This window comes from Phaseolus vulgaris, chromosome 7, assembly GCF_051622355.1.
Source record: "Phaseolus vulgaris cultivar YP4 chromosome 7, ASM5162235v1, whole genome shotgun sequence".
Taxonomy (NCBI): Eukaryota; Viridiplantae; Streptophyta; class Magnoliopsida; order Fabales; family Fabaceae; genus Phaseolus; species Phaseolus vulgaris.
The window spans coordinates 45,480,717-45,500,193 of record NC_143504.1 but is presented as its reverse complement, the minus strand read 5'-3'; the positions used below and the strand labels follow the sequence as shown (position 1 = coordinate 45,500,193).

Here is a 19,477-nt window from a genome sequence, read left to right as displayed (position 1 = left end):
CTTCTGAATTGTATTCAAAAGCTGAAAATGAAGGTGCATGTCTCTAACTTTAACTTCTGTATTCAAATTAAATTCATTAATGTAAATGTAATATATAACCTTATTTACTATTTCAATATAGATATTGTTTCATTTGGACAACCCAATATACAATGTGAATATTGTTTGGCCGAGGTGTGGTATGAAGAAAGATCCTTGAAAGCAAAGACTTGCCTAAAGGTTGATTTTTCTATATGTTGCCAAAAAGGAAAAGTACAACTACCTTTCCTATAACAACCTCCTAAATTGATGCTAGAGTTATTAAATGGTCAAGATCGACGAAGCCAACACTATTTACAACATATCAAAAGTTACAATAGTATGTTTTCATTTACTTCAATTGGAGGAAAGGTTCACTCTTCCGTAAATGAGGGGTTTGGGATTTTATTATGCATGGACAAAACTATCATAGGATTGGAAGCTTACTACCTCACAGTGGAGAAATGCCCAAGTTCGCACAACTTTACATATATGATACACAAAATGAACTCTCAAACAGAGTATCTCACTTTGGGTATGTGTTACATTAGGTTAGTTTCTTTTCAGCAGATTCATTTATAAGATTATTTTGAATTAATATTTATATAAATTTTATTTAGGTCCAATTTCAAAGAGTTGAAGTTTGATAAATCATTGATTCAAGATCTTACCAAGATGATTGATGATAACAATGTTCTGGCAAAAAGTTTTAGAAGGGTCAAAGATTTTGTAAATTCTAAGGTACATTCAGATTTTGGATTGAGGTTATTTAGACATCGTTTCAAAGATCCAAGGGTGTACAATACCCCTACAACTGATGAGATAACAACGTTAATTGTAGGTGATATGAGCAACATGGATGTAAGACGAGATATCATAGTGAAAAAAATTTCTAGACAATTGTTTAGGTTGCATGAGACACATACAACCTTCATCCCATTATAGTATCCTTTAATATTCCCCTTTGGAGAAGATGGTTATCAAGAAGATATTCCAATACGTAATAGCAAAGAACGTAAAAGAAGTCGTATATCGTTAAGAGAATTCATTGCATTTAGAATTCAAGAAAGAAGTGTTGAGTTTGGAAATATAGTTCATTTACGTCGTCTGTTTCAACAATTCTTGGTTGATGCATATACTATGGTTGAAGCTCAAAGATTTTCGTTCATAAGAGGAAACCAAAAAACAATACGTTGTGATATTCTCAACGGTGTACAAGAGGCAATGAATAGAGGAGAAACAAATTCTTCTGCAGTTGGGAAGCGTATAGTTTTACCTGCATCATTCACAGGAGGAATGAGGTATATGTTCAACAATTACCAAGATGCAATGGCAATTTGTAAAAGGTTTGGATATCCTGATTTATTTATCACTATTACCTGCAACGTAAATTGGTCTGAAATCTGTGAGTTTGTTACATCAAGAGGATTAATTGCTGCTGATAGGCCAGATATAGTTAGCAGAGTATTCAAGATGAAATTAGATCAAATGATGGTTGACTTCAAAAAAGATGAATATTTTGGCAAAGTTAATGCAGGTAATGACATTAATCCATATTTTAAAATTATGTTCAGATTTTTTGCATTATAATTCAATCAATTTCTATCTTATTATAGGTATGTACACTGTGGAATTTCAAAAAAGGGGTTTGCCTCATGCTCACATATTATTGTGGTTGGATGGAGAGAAAAAGTTAAGAACTCCAACAGACATTGATGGAGTGATTTCAGTAGAATTACCGCAGGCAGATTTATATCCTAAATTGTCAAAGGCAGTTGCAACGTACATGATACATGGGCGGAGCCGCTTGGTTTTCCTCACCTTGCATGACTAACAGTAAATGTTCAAAATTTTACCCAAAGAAATTTAAATTGTTGACTACTATTGATGAGGATGGATATCCATGTTACAAACGTCGAGATAAAGGAATATTCATTCTTAAAAATGGAATTAAGTTAGACAATAGGAATGTTGTCCCATATAGCCCATTGCTACTACTGAGGTACCAGGCTCATGTTAACACAGAATATTGCAACAAATCAAATTCAATCAAGTATTTGTTTAAATATGTCAACAAAGGTCCAGATAGAGCAAATTTGAAAATTACTAATCCTCATAAAGACTCTACTGAGACACCGGTTATAGATGAAATTAAACAGTATTATGATTGTAGATATATATATCTCCCTGTGAAGCTGTTTGGAGAATACTTGCCTTTGACATTCATCATAGATGGCCTCCAGTTCATAGGCTGACTTTTCATCTGTTATACGAGCAACCCATTCTATCTAAGGGCAATGAAGATATTGATGAAATATTGCAAACAAATGAACATAAAAGAACAATGTTTTTAGCTTGGTTTGAAGCTAATAAAATCTATCCAGAGGGGAAAATTTTGACTTATTCTGAATACCCTAACCATTTTGTGTGGATGGCAGAACAAAGAGAATGGAAACCAAGGAAAAGGGGAGTTAGTATTGGAAGGCTAACATATATTCCTCCTTGCTCAGGGGAATTATATTATCTCAGGTTATTGTTGAATTTTAAAAAGGGTTGTTGTAATTATGATAACATCATGACTATTAATGGTGTTTATTTACAAAACTTATAAAGAGGCTTGCTATGCCATGGGGCTGTTGGCAGAGGATAAAGAATTTATTGATGCCATTATAGAGGCCAACACCCTTGCTTCAGGAACTCAATTGAGAAGATTGTTTGTTACACTGCTACTCATGAATGCTATGTCTAGACCTGAGGAAGTTTGGAACAAAACTTGGAAATTGTTATCTGATGACATTGTATACCAAAAAAGGAAAGAGTTTAACCTACCAAGTATAACTTTTTGTTTTCTTCAAACATTATAACATATTATTTTGTTCAAAATATGAAATGTTGTTCTTTTGCTAGGTCTTACAATTGAAGATGATCAAATACAAAACCTTTGTCTTCTACAACTACAAGAATTATTGATTTCTAATGGTAAATCTTTAAAAGACTTTAACAGTCTTCCACAACCTATTCATTCATATTCTTTTATTTATAAGAATAGATTCATTATTGATGAATTAAATTATGACAAGATAAATATGTCTGAAATTCATTTTTCTCTTTTTCAATCTCTAACTGCAGAGCAACTGGTTGTGTATGAGAATATAATGACAGCAGTACTGTCACAAGTTGGAGGTTTTTTTTTTCCTATACGGTTATGGTGGCACAAGAAAAACCTTTATGTGGAAAACTTTGTCTATTGCAATTAGATAAAAAGGGTTGATTGTGTTAAATGTAGCTTCTAGCGGTATAGCTTCTTTGTTACTACCTGGAGGAAAAACAACTCATTCTACATTTTGCATTCCTTTGTTAATAAATGAACATTCAACCTGCAACATACCTCAAGGAAGTTTTCGGGCCAAATTGTTGATTGAAACTAATTTAATTATATGGGATGAAGCTCCAATGATCAATAGGTTTTGTTTTGAAGCTCTGGATAGAACTCTAAGGGATATCATGAGGGTTGTAAGTGAAGAAAATGCCCTTAAACCTTTTGGTGGCAAAGTCATTGTCTTGGGAGGTGATTTTAGGCAGATATTGCCTGTTGTAAAAAAGGGATCAAGATATGACATTGTGAAGGCAATAGTGAACTACTCAGAATTGTGGAAACATTGCAAAGTCTTCAAACTTACAGAAAATATGAGATTAAACAGTGAAAAATCAAAGCAAACTGCATCAAAAATAAAAGGTTTTGCAGATTGGATACTTCACATTGGAGATGGAGATATGGAATTAAATGAGTTGGGACAAGCAACTATTGAAATACCACAAGACATTCTAATTCTAAATGTTGAACAACCTTTATTGGACTTGGTTGAATTTGTTTATCCAGGGTACATACAGAATCTGAACTCAGATGGATTTTTTGATGATGGTGCAATATTGTGTCCTGCTACTGAATGTGTGGACCATGTGAATGACTTCATTCTAACCTTAATCCCCGGAGAAGAAGTTACTTATTTAAGTTCAGACTCCCCTTGCCAATCTGATGAACAAGAAAATGCTCAAGCTGAGTGGTTTACAACTGAATTTTTGAACGATATCAAATGTTCCGGAATTCCTAATCACAGTGTTTAATTAAAAGTTGGAGTTCCAATAATGCTTCTAAGGAACATTGATCAAGCCAATGGACTTTGCAATGGAACCAAATTACAAGTAATTCACTTGGGGAAAAATGTGATTGCTGCCAAAGTTATTACCGGAAAAAATATTGGTGATAACATATTAATTCCTAGAATGAATTTGACTCCTTCTGACTCAGGCTTGCCTTTTAAGTTCCAAAGAAGACAATTCTCAATATCTTTGTGCTTTGTTATGACAATAAGCAAAAGCCAAGGACAAACCCTTAATAAAGTTGGTTTATATTTACCACGTCTAGTGTTTACACATGGACAGTTATATGTTGCTATTTCTAGAGTAAAATCCAAGAAAGGGTTGAAAATATTAATTTTGGATGATGATGGAAATACTACTAATTCAACTACTAATGTGGTTTACAGAGAAATATTTGAAAATGTTTGAAAATATTGTTACAGCAATACTTATCAGGTATGAAAATTCTTTAATACAAAACTATTTTTATTTCTCATATTTTTCTTCTAATACATCTCCTAATATAGCAAAAGTAAATTAATATTTTTTTGGTATTTACAGGTTTCCTCTTAATTTCCATAGTAAATCTTTCATGACTATAATGCATTACAAAGAAAGGTATTCATCTATATCTTCTTAAAAAAATTCATAATTTAAATTGTGTATAATTTTGTTTTGATGAATTTGTTTCTTGGGAGGTTTTTAATACAAGAACTCCATTGTACTTAGTGAGAAAGAAGGGGATATTTAGTACACAAAATAGGAAGCTATTATACTTTACACAGGTTCTATATTATAATATTTTACACATGTGTTGTTACATAATTCTTCCTAAATAAAGTGATCAAACTTCAGCTGCATTCAGACAGGTATATGATTCTTTGTTTACAAAAACAAGCAGCATAATCACCAAAAGTCAATAGAACTTTTGCTAATTAAATTTATTGTATCATATTATTCTATCTTATTTGTTTCATAACTATTAACTTTAGCAGTACATTTCTTTAAACTACTGAGACAAAAACCTATGACATGTACAAAATCATTCTTATTCATTTTCAATATTTACATAATTCTATTAATTGTCCATTCTTTTATTGACATTTCTCTTTTATTTATTATTTTTTGCAATGATGCAATTAACATAAGATGCAAAATGAGATGTGTTGACATTGAATACAATATTGATCAACCCTCATATTATAGCACCTAAAGAAAAGCAACTATGTAGTCCATTTGTATTAATTTTAGTATGTTTTGTTCTTTTACTGAGTATATTTTCTGTTATAAAGCTTTAAATTTAACAATACATTTTACTTCTTTTGTTATGGAATTTATTTACATTTCCCATGAAATTGTTGAAAAATTGTTGTCTGAATTGAGCCTTAAATACACTTGGCCACAAGTAATGAAGTTCATATTTATTCTATAATAGTATTTCTTATAATTAATGAGATATTACGTTATGTTACAATTTACTATGTCAAAAGTCTTTATTTAATAATATGAAAATAGAATACAGTGAGTTACAATATTATGCATACATGTAGGTGTATACATTTAAGTTCTGGCTTGCTGTTTTTGGAACAATGTGTTTACCATTTTCTATGTGGTTAACATGTATAAGACAGTTACATGAATATATGATTTATAAAATTATGAATATATGACTACCTCATAGATAGATATTGTATCTAAAAATTCTGTATGTTTTATATTTTGCAGCTACAAAACACCCCTTCTCAATTTGATGAACAAGAAAATGCTCAAGCTACAAAACACCCCTTGCCAATTTGATAAAGAAAAAGCTGAAGCAGAGTGATTCACAACAAAACTTTACTATTTATGGATCAAGTCTGCGTTGCCTTTTAAATTTGAGAAAAGATCTATCTAAATATATTTATATATTGCTATGACAATAAATATAATACACAATGTTATTTGTAATTTGGTTCAATTTTTTAGTTTTATTTTTTTATGTAAATTGAATAATTGATTGATTTGATTTTTCTTAATTTTTTACTAATACTTAAATAATTAATGTAATTTTGATTTATAATTTTAATTTACTCTAATAATTCTTAATTTTGATATATAGATTTATTATTATAATATTATTATTTAAATAGTAAATATTCAAAATATTCTCGTGCGTTGCACGCGTCAATATAATAGTATTATATAAATTGGTTGAGACACTTTCATCACCAATAAAGTCACCATCTCATCTCAGCATTTTACATACAAGTTCAATCATCTCCATAAAGCACTCACAAAATGTCTTCCCAAAAATCGAAACTCAACTTCGTCTTGTTTCCTCTGATGTCCCAAGGGCACATGATCCCCATGATGGACATAGCGAAAATTCTGTCACAGCAGGGTGTCACTGTCACAGTCATCACCACACACCAAAACGCATCACGTTTCAAAGCAACTTTGGCCCGTTCCATCGATTCAGGGTCTCAAATCAAACTACTTGAACTCCATTTCCCATATCAAGAAGCTGGATTGCCAGAAGGGTGTGAGAATCTTGACATGTTTTCTACACTAGGCACTAGCTTGAATTTCTTCAATGCTGCTAACAGCGACACCCAAAGGGAACAAGTAGAAAAATTGTTCCAAGAGTTAACGCCCCCACCTAGCTGCATAGTTTCAGACATGTGTTTGCATTACACAGCCAACGTTGCTACCAAATTCAACATCCCTAGGATCTCTTTCTTGGGACAAAGTTGCTTCACTCTCTTCTGTATGTACAGCCTGGGAGTCTCCAGAGTTCTGTCAGGCATAACCTCAAAAACTGAGTACTTCGTTTTGCCTGGTTTGCCTGACCAGGTTGAGATGACCAAAGCACAGCTTCCAGCACAAAGAACAGATGAAGGATGGAGACAGTTTTATGCCAGAACAGGTGCAGCTGAAGGGGTTTCTTCTGGGGTGGTAATGAATTCCTTTGAGGAGTTGGAACCAGATTATGCCAGGGCTTACAAGAAGTCAAAAAAAGGTAGAATGTGGTGTATTGGTCCTGTTTCACTCAGCAATAAGGATGAATTAGACAAGGCTGAAAGAGGGAAGAAAGCCTCAATTGATGAACATTTTTGCATGAAGTGGCTTGGTTTGCAGAAGGCAGGGGGTGTGATCTACGCTTGCCTTGGAAGCATGTGTAACATGACTCCACAGCAACTGATAGAGCTGGGTTTAGCCTTGGAGGCCTCAAATAGACCCTTCATTTGGGTTATGAGGGAAGGGAGTGAATTAGAGGAAGTGAAGAAGTGGATGAAGGAAGAGGGCTTTGAGGAAAGGATCAAAGGTCGAAGTCTTGTGATTCATGGTTGGGCTCCTCAGGTACTAATTCTGTCACACCCAGCAATTGGAGGGTTTTTAACTCACTGTGGTTGGAACTCAACCTTGGAAGCAATATGTGCTGGTGTGCCAATGGTCACTTGGCCTCTATTTGGGGACCAGTTTCTGAATGAGAAACTTGTTGTGCAAATATTAAGAGTGGGAGTGAAGGTTGGGGTGGAGGTTCCTGTGGAATGGGGTAAGGAAGAGGAAAAAGGCGTTTTGGTGAAGAAAGAAGATGTTGAGAGAGCAATTAATGAGTTGATGGATGAGAGTAGGGAAAGTGAAGAAATCAGAGAAAGGGTTAAAGAACTTGCAGATAAGGCTAAGAAAGCAGTAGAACAAGGTGGATCTTCTCACTCCAATGTCACATTCCTTATCCAAGATATCATGCAACAAACCAAGAGAGATGCATAAACCATCTTTCCATTCCTTCCCTAGATTTTCAGCACCAATGAATCAAGTATATTCCACTCCATTAGCTCATGATGCAGCACAAAATTATTTAGTTTTTTTGTAGTGCTTTATGCAGGGTGCCCCAGACCGACAAAACCTCCACTGTTCACCATGTTACTCAAATCATCTACACACTTGTGATGTTGCCTAAATCAGTGAGTAATTGTTTATTTTAATGCCCTAAAAGTAAAATCACTGAAACTGGAAGAATATTTTGTGTTGTATTAGTATGTAGTATCTACCATTCCTTTCCAAGATTTGATTCCGTTATTTATATACTATCTTCTTACTAAAATATTGTTTAAATCAACTAAAAATGTTATTTATTGAAAACAATTCTAATAGATGTATTATAAATATTGATATAATTTATTCAAATAAAAAGAAAAAGGATTAATTTTAAAAATTAAAAACTAAAATTACAAAATTTCAGGACAAAGTATATGGATTAGATGTTTAGAATTTGTTTGGAGGAAACATTTTGTTTAGGTTTTTAAGAAGAAAACAATTAAATTAGCTTTATACAATTGGGTTTAAGCAGTGACGGAAAATCAATTAGCTTTTATACAATTGGGTTTTGTTAAGATTAATTTATTAAAACATATTGATGTATTATAATTTATTTATCAAAACATTATTTTAAAATTAAAATTAATTTGACTAAATAATTAAAATTTTAAACATATATATTTTATTGTTAATTTTTTAAATTAAAATTATTGTAAAATAGATCAAGATGGTTCGTTGGTAGTTTTAAATTGTATATTTTTAAATTGGTCCCACACAAAATTAAATCTAAAACAACCTTTTAAAATATATCTTAAACTGGTCAAAATAATTTTAATAGGTGATCCATCAAAATGGACCGGTAGATCCAGTCATTTTAACACCTTAAAAATAGATTATATATTTATTAAAAATCAATTTTTGGAGAAGTATTAGGTTATGTTTGAACAATTTTTTCCATAGAAGCTGTTAGAAATGAAAATAGAATAAAAATAAATACTTTTTATAAACTTCTTTATTTATAAATATTAATTTTAAATTTTACAAAAACAAATTGTTTTTTGTTGTTTATACTTATTAGGAAGAAGTTTATTAGATAAATTTTAGAAATTAATTTACACATTAGCTAATTTTAATTTATGTAGAAATTAATTTATTTTATTTTCTTTTAAAAATATTTAGTAGTTGATTGTCGCAATTCTAAAGGCGCGCTCTGAAAATTTCAAAACATTGAATAAGATTTTGACGTTGCCAGGAAATTTCGCGGAAATTCTATACCTACTACTCTTAATAGTAAATTGCGGAAGCCAACATTAAATAAAAGAAAATACTAAAAACACTTATTTTATATCACTTCTTTTCATACCTAATGTTTTGTTTGTATTCACAAGAGAACGGAGAAGTGGAAAATAATTGATTTAAAGCAAAAATGAGATTGTTAAGAGGAAAGTAAATAAAATAGAAAATGAAAAAAAAATTATAAATTTTTTACTAATGTGATAAATATAATTAATAAATTAATTTTGTATCAAAGTAAGATTATAAATTTGTCTTTGTTTACAAATAATTAAAAAATATATAATGTATTTATCTGTAATTTTAGTTGTTTGTAGTTAAAATATTTTTTTCTAACTTTTTTTATTTATTTTTACTTGAGTTCGAAAAGTAAAATTCTTCTGATTTTGAAATCTACACCTAATTCTCTTCTTTGAATAGATGCTATACTCATTTCTCTTAAATTTATCAATCTAATTAGAAGAAAATATACTTTGACATTATTAAAGATTTTTTTGACCTAAATTTTTTTTAAGTTGAAAGGTAAAGTAAAAAAAAAATTTACTAAGAAAAGAAGTTTTGCCTCCATATTTGTTCTTTGTTTTCTTTTTCAATAATATTACTATTTCTTTTCACTGTACCTTCCTATAGCTAGAAAATTATTTTCAATATATTATTTTTTTTTATGCTCTAAAAACATTTATAATTTTTTTCTAGTAATTTACTAATTTTGAAAATAAATTACAAAATAAGTAAAATTGTCAAAATATGGAAAAAAAATCATAAACTTTTTTGTTTATGTTCTTCCCGACTGACCTCGGTCAGTTCAAGGATGAGCTCCTATCTGAAGTGTCCTTGCTTGGGTGTCGAGTTGGGAACGCTTTGGGACGAAAGGGGTTCTACCTGTTGATCACACTTCGACGATCACGTCGGTGATAGCATTCATACTATGATTTTGTATCAGTATAGGGTTCAAAATTACTTCCCTTTTACTTGGGGTCTTAAATCCCTTTTATAGACATTCCTTCAACGATTTTCATCAACCATAATATTGTTTCAACAACAAGAATATAATCTCAACAACGAAACTATGATTTCAACAGTAGAATATTCTATTAACGTGCACCTTTATTATCGGGTGCTATGCCACATCACCCCTAACAACTTTTATTCGCATTTAAAAGATATATGTTTTAATTAATTCAACTACTGCTATTATTTTTACTTTAAATATCTTCTTCTTATGGACTACAAAACATTTGGGCTGATCTCTCAACACGTCTTTGGGCCCACACCTTCCCCAAGCCGAGCTGGGTATAACTCATCTAAACGAGCTTACTACACTTAAGTGCTTGGGCCGAGGACTTGAGCATGTCTGACTAGTACACAAGCCTCTCAAGCTCGAGCCGAGCTTGACAAGGCGAAGAGGATCTCTAGTACTGGCAATTGACATGATGTTTCCTCAGGGGGTAGCTAGGGCGCGGTTATCGAAGCGTCCCATGAAAAGACGTTTCACCTTACTAAATCTAGGGGCTTCCACGTGGCGTCTGCATCAATGGTGGGAAAATCCTACTGTTTCAACTTCTTCATTTTTCAAAATACCCTCCTTTTGTTCTCACATTCTTCACTTTCTCACGCTGCCCACCACTGCTCGAGCTCTCTCAAAAATTCCCATTTCCTCTTTCGCGCCACCACGCACCACCGCTACTCATCGGAAAATCAGGTATGCTCTATCCACCTGTCTTCATTGAATGATTGTTATCTGCCTTATTGATTGCATTTCGATAATAGTATCTTGGCTTACGTCGATTCGATTCACTCTGCCTTGTTTTGGATTGCATTTGTTATTTTATCTTTGTTTTATGTTTTAGTTACATCGACAATGGATTATAGTCCTGCATACCATTGGGCTAAGAAGAAGCTCCTAAAAGAAACCTTATATTATACCAATCGTTTGCGTATTAGAGAGTTAATAGAATCGATGGCACTTAGTAAGAAAGACCAAGGTTTAGTAAAGGTTGTAGCTTGTAGGGAGGATGAGCCCATATGCAGTAATGAGTCGTAGGACCCTAATGGTCCATTTTACTTTTTCTATGCCTTTTTTTTAAAAGGTCCTTCTCCGTTTACCCTTGCCTATTTTTGAAAAGGAATTGCTAACCGAGCTAAATGTAGTTTTTGCCCATTTACATCCAAATAGTTGGGCATTTTTCCGATCTTTCATAATCCTGTGTTCACAGCTTGGCATTTCACCAATTGTGGAAGTTTTCTTATATTTTTTTAGGCCAAGCACTCAGGCTGCCAATTGTGGGTTTCCCTAAATGGTGCCCCTGGGAGAGGTTTACTTACCCTCTTTTAGTCGTCCTACAAAAACTTCAAAGGGCGGTTCCTTAAAATCTGAGCTTCAACAAGAGATTCATCCCTACTGGACGGTTTTCCCCTTGTATTAGACACCCGAACCTAGATTCCAAAGTGTTCGGTGCTTGGAAGATCTTTCTCCAAAGGACCAAGGGATTTGCGAGTTTTTGACAAGCTTGAAAGTCGTCTTTGATACCTCCTTTTTGTTGACCAAAGAATACCTTTCTGATGCCTTGAAAGCCTACATCGACACTCCTCCTTTCCTACCTTTGATGAAAAAACTTATATCATTGTCACTAATTATTCATTCGTTTTTGCAGAAAGAATGCTTTCCAACATCAATAAGATCAAGTTAGCCGAGCTTACTAGGAAGATGAGGGCAGCTGCTAGCCTGCCTAAGGAGTCTTTGACACAAGAAAAGAAAGCTCTTGTTACCCAGACTCCAACTGACTCGGACGAGCAGACCACTTCAGGGCTCGTTTTCAAAAGGAAAAGACCAGTTACCACTCCCTCTACCGAGCATTCACCCTCAGACAGTCGAGCACCACACCAAGAAGTCATCACCATTCAAGAGTGCGAGACCGAGAGCATGAGGGGGAAAAGCCTGTAGGACCCTGATTTCGATGTCCCAATCCATGGTGAAGCCTTCTTCTTGCCTAGCAAGGATAGAGCTAGGCTTATGGTTCATAACGAAGATCACCTTCATCATGATACCTTGAAGCTATTTGGACAGGCATTTGACATGACTTGCCTGGTTGATGCTAAGGCAAAGGTCGAAAGGAAGCTGATGACCAAAAGGTTAAGGAGAACATGGAGTTCCATAAGGAGGTAGAACGCCTCTCGGTTGAGAGCTTGAGTGGTTTGCACCAAGAGGCTAAGCAGCTCAGAGCAGAGAAAACCCAAGAGGCATCAAACTTAGCCGAAGAGAACAACAAGCTTTTGACCGAAGTTGACGAGCTGAAGAAGAAGCTGACCTGCAAAGGGGAAGACCTCATCAAAGCCATTGATTCCTTCAAGCAAGATGCTTCTCCATCCTACCTCGTAGGATTTGAAGCTGCCTTGGAGCAAGCTGCGATTGTTCACCCTTCCATGGATCTTTCCGAACTTGATTCGGGTAAAATCGTGGTTGATGGCCAACTAAGGGGGGATTAATTTGAACTCTTTATGGACTGTAATATTTATTTGCCTACCAAAATTATTTAACACTTTGAACCTTTTGCCCTTCTTTATTTAGCACTTTTAAGTTTTTGGATGCATACTGTTTTTCGGATTTTAAAGGGTTTATTTACATCACTTACAAATGCATGTACCAACACTTGGCAGATTGAACTAACTCACCCTTTCCAACCCTAAACATAGCATAATTAACTTAACCGGTTTTTGCTAACTTAGGTGAAACTAAGTGTAGAGAGTAACAAGATATTTCTCTTAATAGACAGTATAACCTTTAATGAATGTCATCCTCATGGTCGGAACAACTTTTTACTCTGACTTGACGAGCAACCATGGCCTCCGTTTCGGGCTGTCTTGCAGTATGAATACTACATCAATTCCATGATGCCTTACTTTATAGGGCACCTACTTGGATAGTTGCATCTACTCCGAGATCGATTGTCTTATCATGCGTTATCTCGAATGACTCACTTGTTTAACTTATCGCAGGGTGCCTATACTCGAGTATTCACTTTTACATGAGTTAGGTCGTCTTACCTTGCACTAAATCAAATAACTTATCTGGTAAACTCATCTCACAGGGCGCCTATACTCGGGTAATCACAGTTACACCGAGTTGGGTCGTCTTACCTTGCACCAAATCAAATAATTCATCAGATCAATTCATCTCACATGGCGCCTATACTCAGGTAATCGCACTTACACCGAGTTGGTCGTCTTACCATGCACCAAATCAAATAATTCACCAGGTCAATTCGTCCCAAAGGGCGTCTATACTCGAGTAATCGTACTTACCGAACTAGCTCGTCTTACCATGCACCAAACCAAATAATTCATTAGATCAATTCACCTCACATGGCGTACTTGCACCGAGCTAGGTCGTCTTACCATGTACCATCTACACTACTCTATTCGAGCTAACTTATTTCATACATCATCTTCCAAGAAAAAATTTATGACTATGTGACCTCGTTAAAAACCCCTTTGGGGGAAAAAGCATCACCCCAAAACACATAACGTTCAAAGGAAAAGAATAAAAATCCAAATGTCTTAACTGAAATAAAACATGAGATTTGTCGTGTTCTACTTTCGTGGGATAACTCCTCCCTCCAGGGTTTCCAACTTATATGCACCATTTCCTACTACCTCGACTATGCGACACGAGCCAGTCCACTTTGGAGACAACTTGTTTTCGATCTGGTAGGGGTGGGTCTTCCGCATCACCAAGTCGACAACCCTGAACTGTCGAGGTTTCGTCTTGGTCTTGTGCTTTAATTCCATCCTTCTCTTTAAAGCTTTCAAGTTTATACGGGCGTGATCATGTACCTCGTCCAGCAAGTCTAGATTCACCTTTCTTCCCTCGTTGGATTCTTCAACGACAAAACTTTGGAACCTAGGAGAACTCTCTTGTATTTCTACTGGTATCATGGCATCTGACCCATATACCAAACTGAATGACATCTCCTTCGTTGTCGATTGTCGAGTGGTGTGATAAGACCACAAAATTCTTGGAATTTCTTCTGACCAATTTCTCTTTGCCTTTTCCAATCTTCTCTTCAGTCCTCTCAATAGGACCCTATTGGACGACTCGCCTACCCATTCACTTGTGGGTGTTCTACCGACGCAAATATTTGCTTTATTATGAGCTATGTGCACTACTTTCCCAATTGTTAACTAGTAAATTGAGTTTCCTTGTCGGATACTAAGTGCCTCGGAATCCCAAAGCAACACACAATATTCTTTCATACAAAATGCTGAACTTTGTGAGCAGTTATTTGCGCAACCAACTCAGCTTCAATCCACTTGGTAAAGTACTCAATGGAGATGATGAGGTATTTCATCTGACGTATGACCAGAGGGAAAAGGCCCAAATGTATGTTCCCCATGTGTGGAAAGGCCATGGGCTATAAATTGATCGCAACTCCTCTGTTGGTGCATTGCACCAATCAGCATGCTTCTGACATTGCTCACAGTGCAATCTTCCTTCATTGTCGGCCTATGTGACCGCCACAAGCACCCTCATGAAGCTCAACCATTATACGGATGCATTAGTCTCCACTTACTCAGGTGAGGAGTAGGTGGATATAACCATGGCGAAATAAGTTCCCATCTATCAGGGTATGCTGAATCGCATTCCTCTTGACAATCTTGGCCTCTAAATGCTCGGTAGGAAGTAATCCATTAGCAAGATGACGCTTATAAGGTGTTACCTAAGTTTCTGTGGTACTAATCTGCGAAACCTCAAAAGATTCATCCTCAGGTAGCTCATGTGGTTATTCTTGAGATTTTCAGGGTTTCTTGAATCATCGACCGATGCCTTCTCCCTTTCTCTAAGCTGATCTTTAAGACCTCCAAATGGTCAACTTCGGACAACCCTTATGTGGTCGTCCTGGGTGATTTCATGGTCTCTTGGATTACCGACCTTTGTCGACCTCCTTTCCCCAATCTAGCTAACTTAGACAATAGGTCTGCTCGAGAGTTCTGCTATCTGGAAACATGGAAATGATCGAACGTAGAGAAAGCTACTCTTAAGATCCTTACATACTTGAGGTATAAGGCTAGCTGTGGGTCCTCGACCTGATACTCACCTGTGACTTGTTCGGTTACGAGCAATGAGTCATTTTTCACCAACAAGCTTTGAGCACCCAACTCCTTGGCCAACAACATTCCCGCTATCAAGGCTTCATACTCAGTTTGATTGTTGCTCGCCTTAAACGTGAACTTGAGGTCTTGCTTGATTAAGAACCCGTTTGGTCTTTCTAAAATGGCCCCAGCTCTACTTCCTTGTTGGTTGGAGGATCCATCAACTGAGAGGACCCATTGGAAACTGTTAGGATTGGGCTGAAAGTCCTTGGATGAAAGCTCTACCATAAAGTCTACATATACCTGGCCTTTAATTGACCCTTGTGGTTCATACTGTACGTCGAACTCAGACAACTCAACCGCCCAACGGATCATCCGACCTGCTATATCAAGTTTTTGGAGGACTTTACGGATGGTTAGGTCGGTCATCACAATCACAGTGAATCTTTGAAATTAATGGTGAAGTCGTCGAGCTGTGAATACCACAACTAGGGCATCTTTCTCAATAGCTTGATATTGGGTCTCTGGTCCCTACAACACCTTGCTTACATAATAGACTGGCTTCTGGATCTTACTCTGATCTTTCAAAATGACTGAGTTGATAGCCCGATCTGTTATCGAAAAATAGAGATGAACAGGAATTCCTGGGATTGGTTTACCAAGAACGGGGGACTAGCCAAATATTCCTTCAACTTGGTAAAGGCTTCTTCACATTCCCTAGTCCATACAAAGCGGTTATTCTTCTTAAGACACTGGAAATAAGGATACCCCTTATCCCCATTGCTGACAGGAAACGAGACAGGGTGGCCATGTGCCCAATTAACTGCTACACTTCCTAAACATTAGTTGGGCTTCTCATCTTTATGATCGTCGCGCATTTGTCGGAGTTTGCCTCTATACCTCTTTCAGTTAGCAAGAAACCAAGAAATTTCCAAGCTTCTACCCCAAATATGCATTTATCAGGATTAAGATTTAGATTGTACCTTGCCATAGTTGCGAATAGATCCTCTAGGTCGGCAACATGCTGGTATTCCCTTTCCGACAGGACAACCATATCATCCACATATGCTTGAAAGGATCTGATCCATGAGCCTTTGATAGGTCGCCCCAACATTTTTCAGGCCAAAGGGACCTTGTAGCAGTAACTGGCAACCTCAACCATGAAAGCTATCTTACTCTCGTCTTTAGGGTGCATATGAATTTGATTGTACCCTAAAAATGCATCTAGAAAACTTAATTGCCGACATCCCGAGGCGCTGTCTACCAAGGATTTTATGCTCGGTAAGGGGTATGAGTCCTTGGGACAAGCCTTATTTAAATCAGTGAAGTCAACACACATCCTCCACTTCCCATTTGCCTTTTTCATCAATACAACATTCGCCAACCACTCAGGGTATTGGATCTCCCTTATGTGGCCAATATCAAAAAGTTTCTGAATTTCTTCTCAAATAACAAGGTGTTTCTCTTCATTTCTGGACCATAGGCTTGACTTTTTCATCCATGGTAAGTCGGTGGCACAAGAAGTCTTAATATATTCCAAGCATGTCTGCAAACGACCATGCGAAAACGCCCATATTCACCGAGATAACATCAACTATTTTATCCTCTAACTATTTGCATAGTGAGGTGTCGAGCTTGAATTTCTTCCCTTTTATCTCCCTCTCCTGAACCTCTCCAGTAGGCCCAAATCGTCTTTCATCGCTAATATCCACCTCTGCTATCCATCCTGGCTCTCCTGCCTGGATGGTAACTGTGTAGGTTCTCCTACGATTTTTCAAACTGCACATTTTCGTGCCATCTTCTGATCGACCTTTATAGTAATTACCCCTCCTTACGACGAGAGCAACTTCATCTTCATGTGGGTGGTTGAGACTATTGCACCCAACCTATTCAAGAAAGGTTGCCTCAAAAGCAAGTTGTATGCAGAGGATGTATTGATGACGATGTACTTGACAGTAATCGTTTTGCCTATGTTTTCATCTGAAAAAGTTGTCCTCAGCTCAACATATCCTCGTACCTCCACCTGGTCTCCTGCAAAGTCGACCTGACAACTATCATAAGGCCTTAGCTGATTGGAGGATATTTGAAAATTTGTAAACGTTTCCCAGAACATCACATCGGCTGAGCTTCCTTGGTCGATCAGGACTCTGTGCACCTTCCGTCCTACCGTGACAACAAATATCACTATTGGGTCGTCCTTATGGGGAAACACATCTTCCAAGTCGAAATTGGTAAAGCATAGAAGGGGGGGGGGGGGGGGGCTGCTCTGTGGGGTGGTCAGACCTCCTTGTATCTAAGGACATCACCGCTCGCGCGTATCGTTTGCATTTGAAGGTTGAGTTTCCACCTCCAGAGAATCCTTCGGCGATGGTGTTCAAGTCCCCATGGATTGGGATTTCGTGTGTCTGATCCGTGGTCGTAGCCTCTTCTTTTTGGTTCTTCCTCATTGGCCTCAAGGTATTCCTTCAAGAAACGCTATTTGACTAAACTAGACAGTTGGTAACTTAGGGTTATGCATCGTTTGATGCTATGCTCAAAAATGCCTTATGGAAGTCGCACCATGCATCTCTTCGTGATCACAAAAATCAATTTGTCTTTTGGGAAATTTCAACCTGTCCGCTACTCCTAGCATGTTTATTTATGAGCTCTTTGCAGGATACTCAGAACCTGGGTCTAATCGTCATCTTCTCCCTGGCCTTCACCTTAGGCTCATCCTTCTTGGCGACATACGGGACATGCCTCAGACTCGTCCTCTTCCCGGTGAGTGCTTCATTCCTCCTCATGGAATGATCTCGACTGCTTTCCTTGTGCCTGGGTTGCTTCGATCTTGAGCTTCCATTCTTCTTGAGCACGACCTCTTTAGCCTCGATATGGGCAATAGCTTGTTTACACACCTCGGATAACATCTCTGCCAGATTCCAGATTAGTGAATCACTGAACGGGCTTTCTATCATGCCTTGTACAAAAGCTGCAACCACCATCTCTTTTTTCTTGGGTTCGAAGTCTTACTAAGACTGCACAAAATCTATTCAAGTATCCTTTGAGAGACTCCCTTTCACTCTGTCTGACATTGAACATATCACATAGTCGTGGGGGGTTAACCTTATTAGCCGAGTAATGCTCTTTAAACATTTTAGAGAACTGAGGGAAAGAGGTTATGTGTCCATCTGGGATCCCACTAAACCATTGCAGGGCTGTTCTTATGAATGTTCCTATGAGCATCTTACATTGAATTGCATCAGACCCCCTATAGATGATCATTTGAGTCCTGAACGCCTTTAGATGACTTTCAGGATCTTCTACACCAAAGAAAAAGGCGATCTTGGGTGTTATGTAATGGGGTGGCATAAACTCGTCCATGATTTGCTGAGAGATCGTTCCCGAGCGAGACGTCGACCCTATTGGCGCTAGCTACTCCACAGCTCCCCGTTGGTCTTAAGCAACTCCTCATTCGCTTGTGCATGCTCTTCCAAAGTTATTTGAAAGGCCTCACTCCCTGCCATAAGGCGAGCCTGTAAGCGCTCTTGGTCAGCTCGGGTTTCTGCTCATAGCCGTTCTTGCTTTGCCTTGGCTTCTTCTGGAACTCGCTCTTGCCCTCGTCCATATTCTTCATTTTCCTCATTGAGAGCCCTCATGGCCTCCATGATTTGTTTCAAGGTGGGGGCCTCACTTCTTTCAGACCCCAATGGTACTTGCCTCGTGTTTCTCATCTCGTAGAATGCTCAGTCGCGAATGTGGGTGAGATCAAGTTTTATCGGGTCCCATGGTGGGCGCCAAATGTTCTTGTTGGTTGACCTCGGTCGGTTTCAAGGGTGAACTCCTATATGAAGTGTCCTTGTTTGGGTGTCGAACCGAGTTGGGGACGCTTTGGGACGAAGGGGGCTCCACCTGTTGATCACACTTCGACGATCAAGTTAATGAGAGCATTCAAACTATGATTCTGTATCACTATATGGTTCAAAGTTACTTACTTTACTCAGGGTCTTAAACCCCTTTTATAGACATTCGTTCAATGATTTTCATCAACCATAATATTGTTTCAACAAAAAGAATATAATCTCAACAACAAGAATATAATTTCAACAGTAGAACATTCTATTAACATGCACCTTTATTTTTGGGTGTTATGTCACAT

At 36.9% G+C, this 19,477-nt stretch overlaps 1 protein-coding gene and 1 pseudogene across 1 annotated transcript; both read left to right on the top strand.

Moving 5' to 3' along the window:
- The first annotated feature begins 693 nt into the window (after positions 1-693).
- Positions 694-4,587, top strand: LOC137829764 (uncharacterized; annotated as a pseudogene).
- Positions 4,588-6,318: 1,731 nt separating this feature from the next.
- On the top strand, positions 6,319-8,245 carry LOC137828935 (UDP-glycosyltransferase 73C1). The gene has a single exon (XM_068635701.2). It carries the CDS (start codon positions 6,436-6,438, stop codon positions 7,909-7,911), a length of 1,476 nt encoding a protein of 491 aa, XP_068491802.1. The 5' UTR covers positions 6,319-6,435; the 3' UTR covers positions 7,912-8,245.
- The last annotated feature ends 11,232 nt before the right edge of the window (positions 8,246-19,477 follow it).

Coding starts and splice junctions, on each gene's coding strand:
- LOC137828935 (XM_068635701.2), top strand. CDS start 6,436: ATGTCTTCCCAAAAATCGAAACTCAACTTCGTCTTGTTTCCTCTGATG.